The sequence below is a fragment of the Artemia franciscana genome, chromosome 17 (assembly GCF_032884065.1).
Source record: "Artemia franciscana chromosome 17, ASM3288406v1, whole genome shotgun sequence".
NCBI lineage: Eukaryota > Metazoa > Arthropoda > Branchiopoda > Anostraca > Artemiidae > Artemia > Artemia franciscana.
The window spans coordinates 35,701,681-35,724,932 of NC_088879.1; the positions used below are offsets into that span (position 1 = coordinate 35,701,681).

The 23,252-nt window shown below is 34.9% G+C and overlaps 1 protein-coding gene across 1 annotated transcript in view; it reads right to left on the bottom strand.

Moving 5' to 3' along the window:
* LOC136037552 (nitric oxide-associated protein 1-like) overlaps positions 1-11,103 on the bottom strand; it is a 34,392-nt gene extending 23,289 nt beyond the window's left edge. Inside the window, exons 1-3 of the mRNA XM_065720275.1 lie at positions 10,888-11,103; positions 3,766-3,917; positions 1,144-1,288 (exon numbers count right to left, since the gene is read on the bottom strand). Coding sequence (XP_065576347.1) covers positions 1,144-1,147 — 4 coding nt within the window. The 5' untranslated portion in view covers positions 1,148-1,288; positions 3,766-3,917; positions 10,888-11,103. The remainder of the gene's footprint in view (positions 1-1,143; positions 1,289-3,765; positions 3,918-10,887) is intronic.
* Between the last annotated feature and the right edge of the window lie 12,149 nt (positions 11,104-23,252).

Here is a 23,252-nt window from a genome sequence, read left to right on the forward strand (position 1 = left end):
TGAAAGTAGGCATAAATTGATCTGGATTTTCGATTTGGGCACCAAAAGAAGTCATTTGGAAACATGAGTTATATTTTCTGATCTGTGATAAAAAACGCTTAGATTCTGACGTAGTTCCAGTCAGCAAAGTCTTCAATGGCTCTGGGGGTGCAGCCAATAGAAGAAGTTCAACTTTTCCTGAGGCGCAACACATTCCCCTTGTTTCACCATTGAATTTCAAGGCCTTGCAATAGGGAAAAATTTTAGACATAGTCCCGACTTGACCACATCTACTCAAGCTATAATCATCGACTGGGCTGTACCTGAATGCCAGGCGATAATTTTCAGGTTGCTCTTGTGATTCCTCGGCACGCTTTCTTTTCTTACTTTCTCTATCAGCCGCAAGCCTGTTTTCTTGCTGTTCTTGTGATTCCTCGGCACGCTTTCTTTTTTCACTTTCTCTTTTAGCAGCAAGTCTGGTTTCATGATGCTCTTGTGATTCCTCGGCACGCTTTCTTTTCTTACTTTCACTATCAGCCGCAAGCCTGTTTTCTTGCTGTTCTTGTGATGCCTCGGCACGCCTTCTTTTTTCACTTTCTCTTTTAGCAGCAAGTCTGGTTTCGCGTTGCTCTTGTGATTCCTCGTTACGCTTTCTTTTCTTACTTTCTCTATCAGCAAAGAGTTTTTTGGCATAAAATCTTTGAGCAGCTTCCTCGGCTGTTGGCATTGTAGGTTCTTCAGTCATTTTACAATTAAACATTTTTCCGTGAACGAATATCTTAAATACCTTTAATGACGTCATCGTCATAATGACGACATGATGACCTGATGACATGACGTCACTCGACACACAGACACACAGACAACTTATTTTTATATATATAGATTTCTAACTATCAGTAATATCTTATTTTCTGTAAAGCAACATCTAAAATTCATGATAATGTTTCAATTGTAAGGAGCGATACAGCTCAAGTGTGATAGAAACTCGTAACCAGGGGGGATTGCATTTAGAGTATCCTCAGAGAAAAATCCCTCCCATGAGTCCAAAAGACCATTTTAAAAACAAAATCTAGTTTTAAGTCCTGTATGATAAAACACAAACATGGAAGACAACCTGTACAATATGTGATAAACAAAAGTATGATAAAAAAAACAACTCACCCATCAGCGAGGCATAGACCGGATTTTGAGTTTTCTTCACTTGTTCTTTTTGGAGTTGAGTTTCCAGATTTTTCTTGTTACGTTCTTCTATTAATCGTTGAGTTCTTTCCTAAACACGAATAGCAGAGGGAGATGCCAGTGGAAACTCGAAAAAGAAAAACTTTATTTACTAGAACTAAACTGTGGGAGTTCATATGAGAACACTCACTCGTGGAAAGGGAGATCAAACAAGTAACCACTTGAATAAGTGAAGCTCACAACGTGACAGATAGATAAATGCTACAAAACGAAAAAGTGCAACAATGGAAAAAAGTTCAACCCTGCAACACTATGCCAAATATATGTGCTCCTAACTACTGCAAAAGTCAATTTGCATCAGAATATTTTCTTTAGAAAATTTTTAGTAGAAAAAACCTCTTCAATTAAAAAAAACTCTTAAATTTTGAAAAAAGTAAAAATTTGTTAAAGTGGGTCTCAAAATATACGCTGCAGTACACGAAGATCCTATGATACGCCCCTATTGACTTTGTGATTATGTACATATGATCGTTAACTTACAAGAGTTACCACTCCACAGAATCACACTAAATACTAGTTTATTAATTCTGTGATACAGAATCACACAAATGAATGACTGCTACAAGACGAAAAAAAGCGCGATAACTGAAACACGCTCAGTGCAGTAATACAATGTCTAACAAATTTACTGCTGACCAATGTAAAAGTCTAATTGTTACAGAGTATGCTCCCTCAGAATTCCTGGGACGATATGCCTAAAGCCACCCTCCCCCTTAAAATTCAAGAATCTAATTTTTAAATGTAGTGTTTCTGAACCTAAAATTTCTGTCTTTGAAAAAAAAAATCCTATCACCAATCCTCTCTTAATATTGCCTTTATGCATACATCTTGGTTTTCCAACCAGGGTTGCCATTCATCTGAAATAAAAGTCATACAATACAGGCAAAAATAAGACTACAAGACGAGAGATAAGCATTACTTTCAAGAAAATTTTAAAGGTTGTAATACTTAATCCAACAGGCACACTCCCACCTCCAGCGGATGTTTACTTGATAAAGAACCTTTCTTTCAAAACCCCTCCACAGAAGGTATAAAGGACCAAACCTGAAATTGAAAAGTTACTTTCTAAAATGGGCTGATTTGGTTTTGAATTCAATTTGAACTACTTTTATTCCCACCCTTTTAACATTGTGGTTAGGCACCAAAGATTGATTTCATGTCTTCTTGGATGCTTCTCGGTTTGAAATGGTACAAGAATGTTTTTTTAAAGCAGCCAAAGTTTAGTTCTAATTCTTATAAAAAAGAAATGACTCATTTAGTTTTGTTGATATTTATGTCAAGATTTTTACCTTTTTTTTAATTACGATTTTACTAAGGTTAATAGTTATTTCTTTTTTAATTTGAGTGTATATGTGATTTTATGAAAAGGCAATTATTATGAAAAAGAAAATTTTATTCTTAACAATAATTCTAAATCTTAATAAAGTCTTAATAGAAAAACACCTAACTGCTAATTTTAATAAAATATTAATAATAAAGAAAAATTAAGTCTTAACGTAAATCTTGTCAAAAAAAGCAGTTCATTTTTTCATAATATTATAGAAAAACTTGAATCTTAAAAAAAAACCTTAACTCAGATTTTGATGTAAGAAAAAAACTCAGATTTTAATGTAAATTTCAACAAACTAAGTAGATCATTTCTTTTTAATAGGACTTAATCTTAATATTAACACAATGCTTAATGTTGAAATCCAAACTCCCAATTTATTTTCACTCTTCCAGAAAACCGCGAGCAACTGAGCTGAAAACTGAGTAACTGAGCTAAAGACCAATGAAACACGTTTGTTTCCAAAAATCATGATTCAACTATGGAGTGGAAGTACAAAGTAGAAGATACGCAACCAAATTTCCATTTTGAAGAATCAATATAAAATTAGTGCCATAGTCTCAATGTTTCTATTTTTCCTGGTGGCAAGAAAGATAAAAATAAGTATAGCAATAAAATCATCAAGAGGTAAAAGAATTTTTCATGCTTCCTAATATTCACAAGCAGTACAAAATAATCCAAGTGAGAAAATTCAATAAAATTCATTAAAAAGCGTAAATTTGGAATTTTTTTCATCTAAAATTAGCCCTTTATTGATTGATTTAAAGACAAAAGTCACGTAAAAGTCACATAAAAGTCATCATCACCAGTGACAATGGTGATGAAAAGGAAGATTATTAGAAATAGCCCAAGTACTGGTTCTGATATTGAATATGGTTAACAAGATGCAGCAGGGACTCTTCGTATCTAAACAATAATTAAAGAATTCATTTCTTGATAACGAAAATAATATCTAAAAGACTAAAAGGTGGTGCTTATGCCTGAAATGTCTTTTAAAGGAGGGGTGAGGATGTAGATAAAAAAGACTATTTTAATTTTTAATAATTCCAAGCGACATGCTTTGCATGTTATGGTCTTACAAGGAGGGAAGATACCTCCAGTTTGTGAAGAGCTTTGGGAGAAAGAGGGATTAAGTAGAAGTAAGGGAGTTACAGGCCACAATTCACAACTTTTTGTTCGAAAAGAAAAATTGAATAAATGGGGGGCTATTTTATTACCTTTAAAAGATTCAAAGTTGTCCCAGGCCAAATAGAAGTTGTGGCTCTATCTATAAGATCTACAGCGTCTGATTTGCATAAATCCGACTGTAATAATGCATTAAATAGCGATGATTTTCCAACATTAGTACATCCCAAAATGTAGATATCACCTATAAAACAATAAGACAGACAATAAATACAATAAAAATAAGGAAATAGAAAGGTATAATATGTCGAGGCAAATTCAAACCTCGATTTTAAGCTTATAAGAGATTCTAGAACTTACAATTTGCTACAAACACAACAACTTTTGACGGCGCACATTTAAATTATTGGGTAATACCTTTGTAACAATCCATATAGTTTGAACGTATCTTAAGACGTCAGACAGTATATACCTAAGATACCTCTTGGTAGGCTACAGGGCTCGGACTTTGAAATTTCAAGAGCTGCTCAAAAAGTAGTTATTTACTGTAACACAAAAGATAAAAGCAAAATAGGTTATATTCTGAAATCTGTGGCATAATTCAATACCAAAAATCCCAAGACTCTATTTAAATCTTAATTAATTTACACAAATGTATTTAAATTAGAATAGAATTTTCCCTATTTGGATCTTTGCACGTGAGCTCTGTTGTTACAAGTACCACAAGACCATTTATCCGACGAATACAAGCTTCCTCAGACGCCATCTATAATACGTAAGAACCAATACTTATCTAGCAATGTATTGGCTGAAACCGCTTAGAAAACTAAGAATTAGAACAGTATTGCAACGTTTTAAGCTCAAATTAAAGCTCAAAATTTAGTTAATATATCACCTTTTTCGGGGGCAAAATACAACATTGCTTTTAGCTTTACCTATATAATCAGAGCTTAAATACTCAAGGTTCCATTAATTATTACGTTTCCTGAATTGAAGGCCAAAAACTACAGTATTTTTCTATAAAAACTGGGTTCGGGAAGTGTCTTGCAATTCAGTTTATTTCAGTAAGTCTATATCATTAGATGAGTCAGTTTAATACCCTATTTTTTTAGACACAACTGGGTTTCATTAATATAAATATAAATGAATAAACATAACCTATAGTTCTCTGGGCAAGGGACCAACACTTTAATTGATACATTAGCTTAGAACCATAGCTACTTAGAAATCACATGGGGCTAGTCTGTCTTGCTTGTTTTGGTGTACCCAGCATTACTAGGTGTAAATAATAGTGGTGATTCTCCATGACATTTCAGCAAATAATATGTTTTACTGTGACAAAATTGCTACTATTAATTATAGCAAAGCTATTCCCATTCATCATGATAAAAGTTTTCTGTTTTTTTCTAGATATAGATGATGAAAAGATGAAAACTTCAAAGATGAAAACTACTTGATAGAAAGAAGATAGAAACATCGATAACAAATTTTTATAGCCAGGTTTATCCTGTAGTGGCGTATTGGGTTTGATCTCAGCTCAGCAAAACAGAACTCAGAGCTCAAACTCAGCTGCAGCAACAAACTGCAGGGCTCGGAATGGGGTTCCGGTGATGAGGTTATGCAAAAGTGTCTCCATTCTAATCTAAGGAAGAAGAAGCTAACTAGATAAGCAGTCTTGCCACGCTAAAGTAAACCTGGAGAAAAAAGATCCAAACTGGATTTCAACGCCAAATTATACGGCCATCTAGATATAACACTCTTAAAAGCCTTTAGATATAGATGGCCTTAATAATTTGTCAAATTAAGATTAAAGATTAAAACTACATAATAGAAATAATGTTTTTTATCGATACCATTATAACTAGAAATTCCTGAAATCTATAACTAAAACATATACGGGTTATTAAAAGAAATTCGCTTGCGCAAGAACAACTCATAGTAGAAACTAAATAGAAATAAGTGAAGATTTTCCACTATAAGTAAAGAGCAAACTCAACAATCGAATGAGAAACAATAAGTTTATGCCATTCCAGACTTAAAAGACAAGAAATAGCAATAAATGACAGAATGATACCTAATACTAAAAACATGAGACGGTGAAAACTGAAGAAAACGAAAAAAATTACAAAACAAAATTTAAACACATTGTACAACAAAAACATTCTAACTAACATTATGTGCACAAGAGGGCTGTTGCAACCCCATCAAAACCCTTAAAAGGCTAAAGTGTCAATTGCACCTTACCCAAAAACTAAATAGACAGTTTTTATAGGTTGAATAGAAGTTTTAATATGTCAGTTAATTTTCCATTTATCTGAAAATACTTTATTCAGAGGAAGAAGCCATTGAAGAAAATTAGTCGCATATTAAACTAGTAGAATTAAAGCAAAACAAAAAATTATTTGAGAATCTAAAGGAAAGTAATGACTAGTAAGTAAAGAAAAGATTAGAGTAAAGAATAAAAAAAAGTAAGTCATTACAAATGCAGTGATATAGAAAATAAATGTCCCGAAACAATCGTGAATTTTTTAGTTTTGTTTTTATGGTGGTTAGAATTGCGGCCACAGTCAGGAATCTTTTGTCTTAAGAGTGGCCGTTAATGGTAATTCTTTGTTTAATTTATATATTTTAGATAAAAATAAAAAATGTCTATGTCTATGTCTATAATTGCTTTCGTTAAGAGGCAGCTGGATATTACAAAGTATTTTGCAAAAAAAAAACGAATTTTTCGTTCATTCGTTCATTTAATTTCGTTCATTTTCGTTTATTTAAGCACAGATAATAGCTACAGGGGTACTTGTTAAAACACGAAACACAACGAAGGAGTTAAGTTAGGTTGATCCTAATGAAAAAAACCTTCATATTACCTTGAGTTTATATATTAATATAATTTCGGCTATACATTTGCACATTAGGGGGGGGGGGGAAGTAAAGTATTTTGACAGCGACCCTAACCTAGTATAACCTAAACTACTCGCCCATCGCCCCCCCCCCCCCCCCTAATGTGCAAATATATAGCCCAAATCATACAAGTCCAATGTACTGTACACCCGGTCACTTGTCTTTGTTGTTATGAAGCCAGTTTTCTGAGATCTAACTAAGCGTAATTCTTGAGTATGTTTCAATTTAATCAACAAGTTAATCTTTTTGACAAAATTGGCCATTGCGAGGCTTAAAAAGGTGAAGCGTAAACAGAAAAAACATTAAACAAATAATGAGTTAAACATTATACATGTGTTCATGTCAATAATTTTCCGACTGAACGTGAAGTTACAATCTATAAAAAAATAAGGTAAGGAAAATTGGTTCTGAATGAATTAAATAAAAAAAACAAGTTTTTAACTGAAAGTAAGCAGCGACATTAAAACTTAAAACGACCAGAAATTACTTCGTATATGAAAGAGGCTGCTTCCTCATCAACGCCCCGCTCTTTACGCTAAAGTTTGACTCTTTCTCTCAATTCTTCTTTTTAAAACAGTAAAAAACTTTAGCGTAAAGAGCGGGGCGTTGATGAGGAAGCAGCCTCTTTCATATACGAAGTAATTTCTAGTCGTTTTAAGTTTTAATGTCGCTCCTTACTTTCAGTTAAAAAAACTTGTTTTTTTATTTAATTTCTGAACGTTTTTGAATCAATGCATGTTTTGATTTCGGCTCTCCGCAGAGGAATAATTAAAACAAAATTTGCATTTTTTTTTTTTGCTAAATGGCTTTCTCATAATTTTGATAAAATGATTTTCAGAAAAAAGAGCGGGGGAGGAAGCCTAGTTGCCCTCCGATTTTTTGGTTAATTAAAAAGGCAACTAGAATTTTTAATTTTTTACGAATATTTTTATTAGTAAAAGATTTACGTAACTTATAAATTAGCTTACGTAAAGAACTTTTGTATTCTCATATTTTTATTACATATATGAGGGGGCTCGCCCCCTTGTCAGATCCTCGCTCTTTACACTAACGCTTAAATTTTGTCCCAATTCATTAAGAATGAACCCAGAATCACAAAAGCCGTAGAATAAATAGTTGAAATTACTAAAAATACTTTAGCGTAAAGAGCGAGGTATTAGGAGGAGGTGAGCCCCTCAAATGTGTAATAATTTTTGTTCGCTTTAAGTTTTAATGCTGCTCCTTACTTCCAGCTGAAAGAACTTTTTCATATTTACTTTTTCATTGTTTTTTTTTTAAATAATGCTAGTAAATCCTGCACTCCCTTCATGGATATTTTCTTCCCCCTTGACAAATTATCGATGGAAAGTTCCCCCAGCATATCTCCCTCTTCTCAACCCCTCCCCCAACCAAAAAATTCTCCTGAAAACGCCTGTACACTTCCCAATAACCATTGCTATATGTAAGCACTGGTCAAAGTTTGTAACTTGTTGCCCCTCCCACGGGGACTGTGGTGGAGTAAGTCGTCCCCAAAGACATAGTTATAAGGCTCTTCGACTACGCTGAATAAAATGGCTATCTCAGAATTTTAATCCGTTGACATTGGGAAAATAATTAGCGTGGGAGGGGGCCTAGGTGCCCTTCAATTTCTTTGGTCACTTAAAAAGGGCACTAGAACTTTTCATTTCCGTTAGAATGAGCCCTCTCGCAACATTCTAGGACAACTTGGTCGATACGATCACCCCTGGGAAAAAAAAACAAAAAAAAACAACAAGAAAACAAAAAAAAATAAACACGCATCCGTGATCTGCCTTCTGGCAAAAAATACAAAATTCCACATTTTTGTTGATAGGAGCTTGAAACTTCTACAGTAGGGTTCTCTGATACCCTGAATCTGATGGTGTGATTTTTGTTAAGATTCTATGACTTTTAGGGGGCGTTTCCCCCTATTTTCTAAAATAAAGCAAATTTTCTCAGGCTCGTAACTTTTGATGGGTAAGACTAAACTTGATGAAACTTATATATTCAAAATCAGCATTAAAATGCGATTCTTTTGATGTAGGTATTGGTATCAAAATTCCATTTTTTAGAGTTTTGGTTACTATTGAGCCGGGTCGCTCCTTACTACAGTTCGTTACCACGAACTGTTTGATTGGCTAATACTGTAGCAAGACAGCTTTATAGCTATATAAAGCCTATTTTAATTGCATGAAAAGAAATTACCATGGAAGGATCAAAAGAAAGGTTAAAAAGATTTAGTGGAGCCATTTTTGCACAAAAACCAGATTTTGCACAACTGATTTACAGAGTCTTTTCGAAAATTTAGAGGGTGGTCCAAAAACCTAAATAAGTTAAGTCAACTATTTTTAAACAAACAGGAAGAGTGAGGTTAAAACTCAAAACGATCAGATATTCTTCAATAATTAAGGGTCCTCCTCAGCGTGTTGTTCTTGCACTAAAGTTTCACTCGTTGTGCCCTAGGTATTCAAAGTTCCCCTAGGCCTATAAGGATTTCAGGTCCCCACTGTTCCACCACAAGTAGACAAGGAGCAGAATGAGAAGCATTTGTTTGGCAATGTCTTATAATGGGAGAGCTCATTTATGGGCTTTTTCTTTAGACAATAAAATTTTCTTTTCAAATGTTTTAAAGGAAATTTGGTTCCCATGCGATGGCCCATTAACTATAATATATTGATTACTCTCAAATATTTTCAGTAAAGGACTAAAAGCCTTTGGCGTAAAGAGCAGGTGGTCGGGGAAGTGCAGCTTCCCTTAAACACTGATTCACTTCTGTTCATTTTAAATTTTAATGTTGCTCTTTACTTTCATTTGAACAAAAGCTTGCTTTTTTATTTCGATTTTTTTATATATCAAGCACACTGCCTATTTGACATTGGAAAGCTCACTCTTCGTTTACAATTGGTAAGCCTATTCCCTCCAAGAGGTCATTCCTGGTTACGAAGGACTTCTTAACCCCATAACGGTCCGAGGACTTACTCGTAATTTGAGCTTAAAGAACCCATTCCCTACTCAACCCTTTCCTTGGTTAGAAATGATTCTTCAATTCTTTGGTACGTAGTCTTTTTGTGCTTTAGAGCATATTAATTAAGATCTGTAAACAGATTCCTTATCTACAATTAGAGAGGATCTATTTCTTTCTGCAGCCGAGTCCTGGCTGGTAAGGAATTTTTTTAAAAAAATCTGCAAATCAGTTATGCAAAATCTGGTTTTTGCTTTAAAGTATCTCCATTAAATCTTTTTTAACCTTTCTTTTGACCCTCCCATAGTAATTTATTTTCATACATTTAAAATAGTCTTTATTGGAAAATCGTACGGGCTACTTGCTCGAGTTAAAGGCAAGTTTCACAAAATAGCCCTGGGAAGACTTTACAACACTTTTTTGACCCACATGTCTTCTTCTTGGTCCCTTTGTGGACCAATATCTGAGCGGAAGAAAATTAGATTTTTTTTTCTTCCGTTTTTGCAAATATTTTCTGCAATTGCCGCTCTGGGCCAGTACACCAGTACATTTCGAGTATAAATGACGTTTTCGATAGTTCCAAAAAATAAACCAGCTTGTGGATAGGTTCCACAAGCGTCGAGAAAATATTGTCGACTTTCCACTTAATTGTGCTGCTTAAGCAGCTGAAATATTGTTTGCTTTTTTTTAGTCTTTTTTTGTTTATTGTTTCTGTTTTTATTTTTTTATTTTTTGTGTATTTGTACTCATCTAAGTGCATGTTATGTATGTAAAGAGGGTTTAAAATAAATTAATCTTATGATTATATGGTTTGCTGAGGGCGGTTCTTGGCTATAGAGCCAAAATTTTCATGTAAGACATAAATAATTTCACTATTTTAGATAAATCCCTTATTATTTTACTTGTTATTGTTTTTAACATAATTCATGTCTGTGTTAGCAATATGAAAGTACATTCTGCCGAAAAAAGTAGCTTTGTTTTGTGTTAATTGTGCTTTAAGCTTTTTTAGCCATCCGAGCCATAATACAGAGACACTTGACAAGGCCGTACCAAGGGGGGGGGGACGAATTTTTGATGGGTCTTTTATGTTATTTTTTGTAACTCCCCAAAAAAAATCCTTTTATAAAATCCTTTTTTCGATCTTCATTCCGTTAGTTAATCATATAAAGTAAGTTTGAAAGTTGGGTGTAGGCAAGATCAACAGAATACATAGGAGATGTATTAATGCCACTTTACTCGTCCACAGTTTTCTTTTATCAAGAAGTTTAACTGCACTACGACTCGGCATCTTGTGTACAAAATTAATCAACTAAGGAAACGAATAAAACATATAAAACAATAGAGTAGATCTAACCTTTATTTTTCCACGAATTCCAACGCTTGGTAATAAGTTCCTCAATCCCAAAACCTGTTTTAGAACTAACCAGCACCACGTGTTTCAGATTCACTTTATTTAGACCGGCAACGGTTGCAGACTCAATGAGCGCCGTCTTCATTCTATCCAAAGATCCTTTACCATCTAGCGGTACCATATCAACTTTGTTTCCAACTAGACAAACAGGACGTTTGCTTCCTAAATAAATAAAATACATTATACAAATTAACAAAAATATTGCATTATTATGGTCGTCGGTATGTGTCAGGAATTATGGTGAGTTGTAAATTATGACATTGGGATTCATTCAAAATCTCTGAAACATAATAATTTTAAAACTGTTGATTAATAGTTTAGTTGGGGTGGAGGAGCGAGACCAATGCCGTATCCGAGAGGGGGAGGGGGGAGGGGGTGAACCCCTATCGAAATGGCTGTCAGACTCATAAAAACGTAACAAAAAGGAATATAATCACATTTTTGATTCGTTTTTTAAACCTTTTTTTTTTGTAAACACTCCTCCAAAAAAAAAAATCCTGGATATCACCCTGAGTAAGATATTTCTTTCCAAAGACATGTAATATTATTAGTTGTAATAATAGTAATACAGAAGTCGAGCCTTTTGGAGTAGATCGAAAAGAGTTTCTCCTGGATTATCAAACAGCTCATGTTAACGAACTGTAAGTAAGGAGCGACCCGGCTCAATAGTAATTGAAACTCTATAAAATAGAATTATGTACAAATAGATGCATCAAAAGAACCAAATTTTTATGCTGATTTCAAGTATTGCAACTTTCATCAAGTTTAGTCTTACCCATCAAAAGTTAAGAGCCTGAGAAAATCTGCCTTATTTTAAAAAAAAAGGGGAAACACTCTCTAAAACTCATAGAACCTTAATAAAAATCACACTCAGATTCAGCGTATCAGAGAACCCTAGTACAAAAGTTCCAAGCTCCCTATCTGCAAAAGTGTGCTATTGGTTATTTCTTTCTCCCAGGGGTGATCGTATCGACCCAGTGGACCTAGAATATCGCAAGAGGGCTCCCCGAACGGAAATTAAGTTTTAGTGTCCTCTCTAAGTGGCAAAAAATGGAGGGCAACTAGTCCCCCTCCCACGCTCATTTTTTCTCTCAGTCACCCGATCAAAATTTTGAGATTGCTATTTTGTTCAGCATGGTCGTAAATTATAATAAATATGTCTTTGAGAATGACTAAATCCCCTACAGTCCCCGGGGAAGGGCTGCAAGTCATGTACTTTTCCCAATGTTTACATATAGTATTGGTTATTTGGGAGTATACAGACGTTTTCAGGGGGTATTTTTTCTGGTAGGGGGGGGGGTCTGGGGTTACGTGGGAGGATCTTTCCATGAAAGAAGTTTTCGTGTGGGAAGGGATATTGCTACGAAGGGGCGCCGGATTTCTAAGTATTATTTAAGACCGGTCAGAAATTAAATAAAAAAAAAACTGAAAGTAAAGAGCAACATCAAAACTTAAAACGAAAAGAATTTATTACGTATATGAGGGGGTTCACCCCCTAGTCAATACCTCGCTGTTTACGCAAAGGTTAATTAGTATTTTCATAAGAACTATTTATTCTAGTTAAACGGTCTTTGTGATTAAGGGTTCATTCTCTATGAATTAGAACAAAATTCGAACTTTAGCGTAAAGAGCGAGGCACTGACTAGGGGTGAGCCCCCTAATAAACACAATACAAATGTACGAATATAGAAGTTCGTTACGTAAGTTAATTCTTAAGTTACATATACTTATTACTAATAAACACGTTCGTAAATAAAATTAAAAGTTCTAGTGCCCTTTTTAAGAAACCAAAAAAATTGGAGGACAACTAGGCCCCCTCTTCTGTCCCTTTTTCTCCAAATCTTCTGATCAAAATTTTGAGAAAGTCATTTAGTAAAAACAAAGTAAAATTAATATATAAATTTCGTTTTAATTACTCATGTACGGTAAGCCAAAATCAAAACCTGGATTGATTCAAAAACGTTCAGAAATTAAATAAAAAAACAAGTTTTATAACTGAAAGTAAGGAGCGACATTAAAACTTAAAAAGAACAGATATTATTCATTTAATAAAACCTGACGAATAATTTCGCAATTTTAGCACGTCCACCCTCTCGGGTTTGAAATTTTGAATGGTAATTTGTTTGCAATGAAGCAAAAATGAAATTCAAAAATCCAAAAAAATAAATTATGTAGGCACCAAATGTGAGATGTGAAATTTTGAAATATTTAAATGTGAAATTTTATATCTCCAGTGTCGCATGATTTACAATCAAAGCAGTTAGCACCATAGAAAACTCCCAAAGCTGCCAATTTACTTAAATGATGTTTCCTTTGAGCTAATTCTTAGCACTTTCTTAGCGAGCATGCTCAAACTATTTTAGGGACTTATTCCCTCACAATTCTGCTCGGTTTAATCGAAAAAACAAATTCACATTTCCTAATGATGCAATTTTAAATGCCTTCTTTTATAAACAATTTTTCGAAAATCTTTTCTTCTTAAATGATTACTCCGACCTTTAAAGGAGTATTTCGACTCATATACTTAGTTTTATGCATATACTTTTACGGACCTTTATTATCTAAAGAGCTTGGTCTTTATTTTAATGTTTTAGGATGAACAGAGGAGGCGATACGTCATATAACACAGCTTTAATTTGATCAAAATAGAGAGTAAAGTGGCCATCATTTGCTCACCAAAATCCAAAACTTAAATTAATAGATTTTGCACTTCTCACACATTAACTTTCAATTATACAAATCCCCTAAAAAACAACAACGTTGTAAAAACCACCCGCAAAAAAAGCAAACCCAAAAAACTAAAACAGACAGTTTCATTAAGACTAAATATCTTTTATCTCTGGCACAGTAAAGTGGCCACCATTTGCTCACCAAAATCCAAAACTTATCTTAATAGTTTTTGCGTTTCTCATACATTTACTTTCTATTATACAAATCCCCTAAAAAACAACGATGTTGTAAAAATCACCACGCTTCACGAAAAAAGCAAACCCACAAAACCGACAGTTTCATTAAAACTAAATATATTTTATCTTCGGCACAAAACAGAAGGAGTTAAATTGCGAATTCTAGGAAGTAGATGTTAACTTGCAGTTTTCTGCCGTTTATTTGGATCTTTTATCCAAGCTCTTCAAGTTCACTCACTCAATTCTAAATAGTTTGGCAACACAAACTAAAAAGTTTATAATGGACAAGATAGGGCGATATTTGAAAGTATCAACTCCCCTTAAAAGCATATAAACATTATTTAGATCTATGCACCTCCTGTGTAATTGAGGAAAAGTTTCATGGAGCATGAAGAGCTATTTCGAGCACGGAAGTTTAGAAAGAAAAGGAATCATCTTAGTCATAACGGGTTAATAATTGGTTTTCGAGCATAACTTTCGTTTGTACTTAATCCCTCCTATAATCAAACAGTTCGTGATAACGAACTGAGGCGACGCGGCTCAATAGTAACCGAAACTCTAAAAAATGGAATTTTGATACAAATAGATATATCGAAAGATTCAGATTTTTATGCTGATTTTAAATATATAGGTTGCATTAAGTTTAGTAATAAGAGCACTAAACTTAATAGCTACGAATCTGGGAATAATTGTCTGGTTTTCGAAAAAGCGCTGAAACCCTCCGAGAAATAAAAAGAATCTGAATGAAAATCAGATTCAACGTTTCAGAAAACCCTATTGTAGAGGTTTCAAACATTAGCAAAAATGTGGGAGAATTTTTCATTGGGAGGGAGTTTCCGGGGGGTAAACTTTTAACAGGAAATTTTACCATGGGGGAACTTGCAGATCTCCAAAGTGAACTTCGTTTCCATATGTCTTGTTTTCTCTTCACCGACTCAATTTTAAGCATGGACTTTTTAAGGGATAAATTTTCACCGGGATTGAATTGTCTAGAGGATATTTCCGTGGAGGTGGAGCCAGATTTGCTGATATTGTTTAAAAAAACAATCAGAAGTTAGATTAAAAAAACAAGTTTTTTCAACTGATAATAAGGAGCCACATTAAAGCTTAAAACCTATATGAGGGTGGTTGCCCCATCCTTAACATCTCGCTTTTTGCGCTAGAGTTTGGTTTTGTCTAATTCTTTAAGAACGACTCCTGAAAACACAAGAGTCGTTTAATTAAAACAATAAGTAGCCTTTTTAAAAGTACTGAACATTTTTAGCGTAAAGAGTGAGGTGTTAAGGAGGGGCAATCCCCTTCATATACGTAATAATTTCTGTTCACTTTAAATTTTAATATTGCTCCTTACTTTCAGTAGAAAAAACTTGTTTTTTTTATTTAATAAGCCTAAGAAAAGAGAAAAACATTGAATTACCACTCAGTATTGTAAACAGTACTGTAAAACTTAAAAACTGTAAACTCAACTCAAATAGCACCTGAAATGACATTTTCTTTTCTCCGGCAGTTTAAGAGGTTAATTTAACAAAACCTGACAAATAATTTCACAATTTTAGCACGTCCACCCTCTCGGGTTTTGAAATTTTGAATGATAATCTGTTCACAACGAACTGAAAATGAAATTTAAAAATGTTTTGTTTCCAGATTCTGTAGTGAATCTTTTCAAGAAGAACAAAATTATAATTATAATACGGTGGTCCCATTTATCCAAGCCCGTGTAAGACCAATGTAGGCCACGGCAAGAAGTAGGTGTTTTCATGGGTAGAATCCAGTCGCCCATGAAAATCGACCTATTAGCCATATATAAAAGTTACTTTTAACTTTCCATGTGAGGAATGTTTCAACATCTCATTGCAATAGTGGAAAAAAAATTACTCTTTATCTCAACCATACTATTAGGCCCTCCCCACCCCCTACTAAACATTTAATCAATAATTCTAAAAATAATATATTTATAGGGAACTTTAAGGAATACCACACTCATACTCTAGAATTCATGTCCTAAATTTGCAGGGAAGACCATATGTCATGAAACACATTTGGAGTAAAAAGAAGGGTACCAATTCTAAAAAGAGCAAATAAATTGAAAATTATAACAATTATAGGAAACACCTGAGATTCTGGGCCTGAATGTCCCTTCCTCCTTCATAAGCGCCCGAAATATTTATAAAAGAAAAATGTTGTAGTTGGAGTGGTTACTTGCTAGTATCCCTGCGAACATAGTTAGGAGCAAGGGCTTTTGTTGACTCCTTCCCAGCAGTCGTCAGGTTGGGTAAGATTGAGTAATCACATCTCTTCACAAGTAATCTTTGAATTTTTTAAATTCCCTTAAAAAAAACTATTCCTGCAAAAAATTGAGCTTTGAATGGATTGGGACGGAAGATGAGCGTGTAGAGTGTGTTGAATTCAAGCGGCCTTGTGTTGCTGTGAGTTGCTAGTACTAGAAGCAGTAACACAAAGGCTATATCCAGGGAAGAGGGAGAAGGTTGAGAGGTTTGACCCCCCCCCCCCCCATTTTGTCTGACTCGCAAAGATGTAACAAAGATTTGACTATTTTTTTGTGTATTTTAAGTTTTTTGTACCCCCCCCCTGAACAAAATTCCTGGATACACTCTTGAGTAGTATATATATATATATATATATATATATATATATATATATATATATATATATATATATATATATATATATATATATATATATATACTAGCTGTTGGGGTGGCGCTTCACGCCACCCCAACACCTAGTTGGTGGGGCGCTTCGCGCCCCCCAAGCCCCCCCGCGCGCGTAAGTCGTTACGCGCCATATTAGTTACGCGCCATTGTAGTTGTGTCCCTGTGTCCCACCTGTGAATAGAGATAGATATAAATATATGTTTTTAACTACGTAAAACATGCGAATATACAACATTCTTCGCTGTCCCATTGTCTGTGCATATAAATAGATTGTCAGGTTTACTGACTCTTGAACATGCAACATATAATTGTCCATGGGAAAAACAATCCGTATTCAGATCTATACCTCATTATTCTAATGATGTGTCCCTGTGTCCCGGTCGTCATTTATATTCCCTGTGTCCCGGTCGTCATTTGTGTCCCGGTGTCCCAGTTTGTAATTTCTCTTTGAGTGTCCCGGTCGTCATTTATATTCCCTGTGTCCCGGTGTCCCAGTCGTCATTTGTGTCCCGGTGTCCCGGTCTGTAATTTCTATTCGAACAATCCCTGTGTCCCGGTCGTCATTTATATATCCCGCCTGTGCCCCCGGCGTCCCCGTTGTAGTTGTGTCCCTGTGTCCCGGTCGTCATTTATATTCCCTGTGTCCCGGTCGTGATTTGTGTCCGGGTGTCCCAGTCTGTAATTTCTCTTTGAGGTTCCCGGTCGTCACATTTTTCCGTGAACAAATGTCTTAAATACCGTTAATGACGTCACCGTCAAAGCAAAAATGACGACAACTAATTTCATGACGTCAGTCAACACAGAAATATGACGTCACCTGATCCACAGACAGACAGACAACTTATTTTTATATATATAGATATATTGTCAAAAGCTGCTTGTTGAGCTGTTCCCAACTTGAGGATCAACGTGACAATACAGATGAAGAAGATAGAACTGTGATTGAACATACACACTGTCCTGTTGGGGTAAAAAAAAACATCTTAGCAAACATTTTCTGGCAACTACATCAGAAGTGGGTTAAAATGTCTGATACAACCCTTGGACGTAAGAGCAATCATGCGCTTTCAAGTCATTCCTGGGCAACTGAAGGAAGACGAGGAAACCGGGCTTCCTGATCCACACCGACGCCCAAAATTTTCCGAACAAAAACCTTTCATGGTTTGAACTCCATTTTTATGACAACAATTGAAGACATGTGGGGGGTGGGCATATTCAATCTGACTTGATCGAGAAATCAAATTTTTGCTTATTAGCATTATATCCGGTAAGACGACGCATCATTTGAAAATGATTATCATAAACTAAAATAAGCTAAATTGCCATTTAAAATCAAAAAATAAAACCAAATAGCAATGAAGACATTTAAACATGTACAACTGAAGGGAAAAGCCTAAAGTGAGGGCCTAAGATGAAGCCCTGTAAAATATTTGTCTAGTCCCTCCACTGAAAACATTTATATGTACATTTATGAACTCAAAACATCACTCTAATCCACTGGTTCCCTACTAGCTTTGGGCCATAGCCCACCTAGACATTTCTAAAATGCTAATGTCCCCTTACGTGTATTCACCTGAAAGAAGATTTAAAGGCCATTAATTTGGTATCTTTTTTGGGGGCATATTTTATACAAATGACCCACCGTAGAAAAAGTGGGGGAAGCAAAGTAGCAATGCTACTTGGTAATTTTCAAATCTGTTGGCAGATTTTGTCTGAAAATACCTTTTTTCACATATAAAAATACTTTTGCTCAAAGAAAAGCTGTCAAAACACACGTGTGCTGCTAAAGTGTCGCCAGCCTTTGGAATTCTGTCGAATTTTGCTACTGGCAGTTTTGGAACTTTTTTCATACCTGCTAATGATAAATATTGTCAGAAAACAGCCCCTTTTATACAATATATAACGTCATTGCAACACTATCATGCATTTTTCTGGTCTTTAAATACATTGGAATGTGAATTATTTTTTCAAAATTAAGGGTTTATTATGTGATCAGACGAAGGGTGCACATTCTGCCCATGACCCACCAAAATATTGCTGTGTCCCACCGACGGGGCCTGTGCCCAACGTTGAGGATCACCACTCTAACCGTAAAAAAGATTAATACTTACTCCTTGTGGTTTTCTTTGCATCGACGCCTGATTGTAAGGCTGATATTGCTGTTGCTGCAAGTATGTCTCATGCATATTGTTATTCTGATACTGTGGCTGACTCTACTGTAATTGTGAAGCCGTATTTGTTTGATATTGTGGCGGAGCAGGGTTTGCCTGATAGGCTGGTGACTGATACTGTCCCTGACTTTGATATCCCGTTGATTGATTTGATTTCACTTGACTCTGCCTTTGACCTGATAACTGTTGGGAGACCTGTTGTGGTGGTTGATACTGGGCAGGGGATTGCTAATACTGATTGGTTGACTGTGGCATATAGTTTTGTTGACGGTAGCCAGACACATTATTTGCCGTCGGATATCGCTGCTGCTGTGACTGTTGAACACTCTGCGACTGAGAATACCCTAAATTTCAAATAAGAAGATATTCAATTCGAAATTCAGGCATAGGATGTTATGCACCGGATACTCCTATCCAGATTATCCGGAATATATAAAGAAAACATGCCGCTTATCAAAACCATCAACTCGCAGACAACACACCATGAATCAACTTTGTGGGGCGGTTTCTTCTGCAAACGAAATAAAAACGATCGGTGGATCCTAACTATTGTAGGTCACCGTTACCCAGTGGTCTTCATCTGAATCTATCCAGAGCAAACCAAAGGGATTAAGAGGAACTGGGTTACGTCTAGTATAAAGTCTTTGGTTCAAAATTATTTATAAAACTTCTATCAGCTATCACCCTACACACATGGTGTAACTACCTTACATGATTTAAATTTTTTTTTTTTTAGCTTCTGAGCCTGCGCACGTGGTTCCTGAACTAAGCGAACCGAGGGCAAAGTTTAGCCACATGTCAAGCCGAGCCCCAGGTCGTTTACCAGATCTGTTAATTGCTGTTTGCCTGTATCTCCATAGCTGTAAATATTCAGAAGAACAAATAAAAAACCTCATAAGGTTTTTGTTTACCCTCCAATAGCCGTAAAATAAAAACAGATTGATATGCAAAATCAATACGTATGAATCCGTTTTTTTTACAGTTACCTGAGGGGAAATAAAAAAGTTATGAGGTTTTTTACTTGCTCTTCTGAAAATTTATAATTATCGAGATACGACCTTTTGATATCTGACTAGTGATCTTTTCCGATTCGAGTTCGATATCACGCTAGTTCGATCCAAGGCAGCCAAAACCCATGTGCAGGGGAGCAAGGTTTAACCCTCCCCCCTCCCCAAAAAAATAACCATTTTGCAACAGGGTTACGACTTCAGTTAAGGTTGCTTTTTAGATACTGATTGTCAAGAGCTATGTTGACAGAGGCAATGCGCTTTGTTCTTTTCCGAGATAGCACAAAATTTCTTTTATGACTCATCACAAATTGTATCTGACCTGCCTAGTTAAACCAACTTAGGGTGCTCCTGAGACAGACCCCTCCAAAAAACTAATTCATGCTTACGTGGTTGACCTTCAATGCGTTGCACGATAAAATTTTGTCCAGGCTTTGCTTATAAATAATCACAAGTATACAATAATATTTTATATTATATAGCCTCTTGAAAGTGCGTCTGGAGTTAAAATTTAGAAACGACGAAGGTTTCCATAAAGGGTTTATGTATGAAAGTGGCTGTCCCTTCCTCTACGCCTAGCTCTTTATGCTAAAGTTTGACTCTTTCTCCCAACTCTATTTTTTTAAACAATAAAAAAAAAATTCAGTAAAAAAAAAAGGTTTTTTTTATTTAATAAATCATTAAGGATGGATATAAAAAGCCAAAACTGATCACAAAAAATAGAACAAAAAGTTTCCAATTAAATCAAGAGGATATGCATCAGCAATTTATTTCATAGAAAAAAAAATCCCCCATTCCCAGGATGCGTTTGGTTCCCATATTCAAAAAACAACTTCACTTTTCAAGTATCTGAATTGGTAAACGCATGGTTTTTAGCAAAGTGTATTTTTTCAATTATCTAAATAAATAGTTTGACTGACTATAGCAAACTGCGCTGTAAATGTACTATTTGTGTGCAAGTCGGGAGTTGATATTCAAGCACAATTTCAATTCATTTTGGTTTGGGTACTTACTATTTAAAACTATGGTAGCAGGTATTGATTGAATCAGAAATATATACTGAAATTCATTTGCGAATTCATTTTGTTACCACCTGGTGTGTAAAAGAACTGGTAACAAAAAAAGTAACAAAAAATTCCACACAGAAATACACGATAACCAATCAGATTTTAAAAAGGCGGGATTTTTGTCTCTCCTTAAGGTTCACTTTTTACCGTAGAATTACGAGGAAATATTTTCTTTTTCTCTTTGCGCTAGCCCACAAGCTCCCTGGAGTTACGAGAATGATGACAGTTGATGACAAGATGCTCCGTAGAGCTTTTAGATCACTCTCGATGCTCTATGGAGCTTCTGTAATACCCGCAAGCTCCCTAGAGTAATGAGAATGATGGAAGTAGATGACAAAAAAAATGTCAATAGCCCATTAAAGTTTTTTTTTTTCCATGATTAAAGCGGGGTATTACGGACAGATGTATTATACCTCGCCCACATCCATTCAACACATCTTAATATTTGCAAGGTTACTTTCCGTCATTTGCAATTTGCATGCCATAAAAGCAATATGAAAAGTTTGACCGAATTAAAAATAAAAGAAATCCTGGCAAAAATCATTAATATGTCTTTTTTGTTAATCACCAAGATGACGCGCCAAAAATTCTATCAGTTGAGAGTTCTGACCAAAAATTCGCACACGAATTTAAACAGAGAAAGTATTAATGAGACGATCAATTCCACAGGTGTTGGAATAAAAGAGTGTAAAACGATACCATTCATTGTATGCGAGCGTCTTACAATGTAAATGTCGACAAACACACCTGAACGAATATGTGGAGTATTGACACAATGCCCCACCCTCCAGCACCAATTTTTCTTTTTAATATAGATAATTATAAGACAAATTTTGGTTCAAGTTTTAAAAGATACTTTACTAAAGCAGCACGACCCTCTCCTCTAGAAAAACATATCTGATATTTATCTATTAAATCCAAACTAGGGGCAATACCTTGAAAAACATTTTGGGGAACCTGCACAAAGGGGGCGATAAGTTAATTACCCCTCTTACGGATGGCCTCAAGAGCTTCTCTTGGAGAATTATAAATAGTGGCCTAAAAAACAACTTTTTGGGATTTTTAGAATAATGACCATGAGCTACGCATATATCTCATATATGTGATGCATGTTTTATGTCACATCTGTTCGCTGTCCTGTCACCCAATATTCTCTCATTTTGGACACCCATCCCATTCGTTGGAAGAATATTCGGATATCTTCCAAATCCCACGGACTGAACTAACATGTTCGTATGGCAAAGAATGTAGGCACACAATTCCAGACCTTGACAAAGGATCCGAACAGTTTTTTTTATTGAAAAAGGGAATTGATTCTTAAAAGGCGAACTGGTTTCTCTGCTGAATAGCCAAACATTAAAAAAGGCAATATATTTACCTACCAGAGTACACAGTAAGAACAAAAAAAAACTCATTAATTACTAATTAATAACTAATTAAAAAAGGTACATAAAAAAACATGAAAATTGAAAAATAAATATAAAAAGATGAATACATTTACTCACCGGGAAACCCCGTAAGGACCTTCAGAGGCAAAAGAAACTGACAACAGATTAATTACTAATTGATTACTGATTATTAATTACTAATGGATTTTAAATATTTACAAAAAAATCTGTTCAAACAGGAAGAATTCCTCCTTCCAGATTGGTCCAAAGGGATCTCCACCCCTTCGTTGAAACAATTATGTTTTCAATTCGAAAAACTTGCAAGTCCTTAGAAAAAAAAAAACAAAAAAAACTCAAGTATCAAGGTACACTGGCCTGCCTTAAGATCTTTATGAAGGTCAGCAGTTTCTATTGATCTAAAAAAACTAATTTCAGGAGGAAATATCCCATTTTTTAAACATTTTAACCTTTGTCCTGGATGGTGTTGGGACTGTTTTGACTTATTTTAAGACTGATCCCATCCCCCAAAGAAGATCCTGTCAAGCATTTAAAAGAATAAAGAGAGAATTGCGGCCAAATAACGTGTCCTGATCGGGCTTAAGTTACTCGACGAAAGCATGTTTTGATATGGACGCGCCTGTAGATTCTAAATTATCAGTCCCAACTTTGCTTTCCCTCTAATGTTTTACTGGTGCTTTTGTTGTTTTTTCCTTAGTGTAGATATTCATGTAAGGGTACGTCCTCATTCAAGAGGAGGGTTTTTAGCAGTAATAATAAAGAAACTATCTTTTCCCCTTTTTTCGATCCTTTTTTACACAGGTCTTTTTTATTTAACTTTTACTTTTTTTATTCTTTAACAAATAAAAATTGTCTTAAGTTAACAATTACTTTCCTAAAGAACGAAAAAAAAAAGATTATTCAGCTGCATACAATAATGTAGTATCAAATTTTTAGCTCTAAGTTTTATTTAAAACAAAATGTCGATAAAACTCTAAAAAAAAGAAACTTCCCACAAAAATTTTCAAACCGTATTTTCACCCCGTTTAGAAATATCAAAATGTCCAAGGCATCCTATAATTATGAGCAAGCGAGCC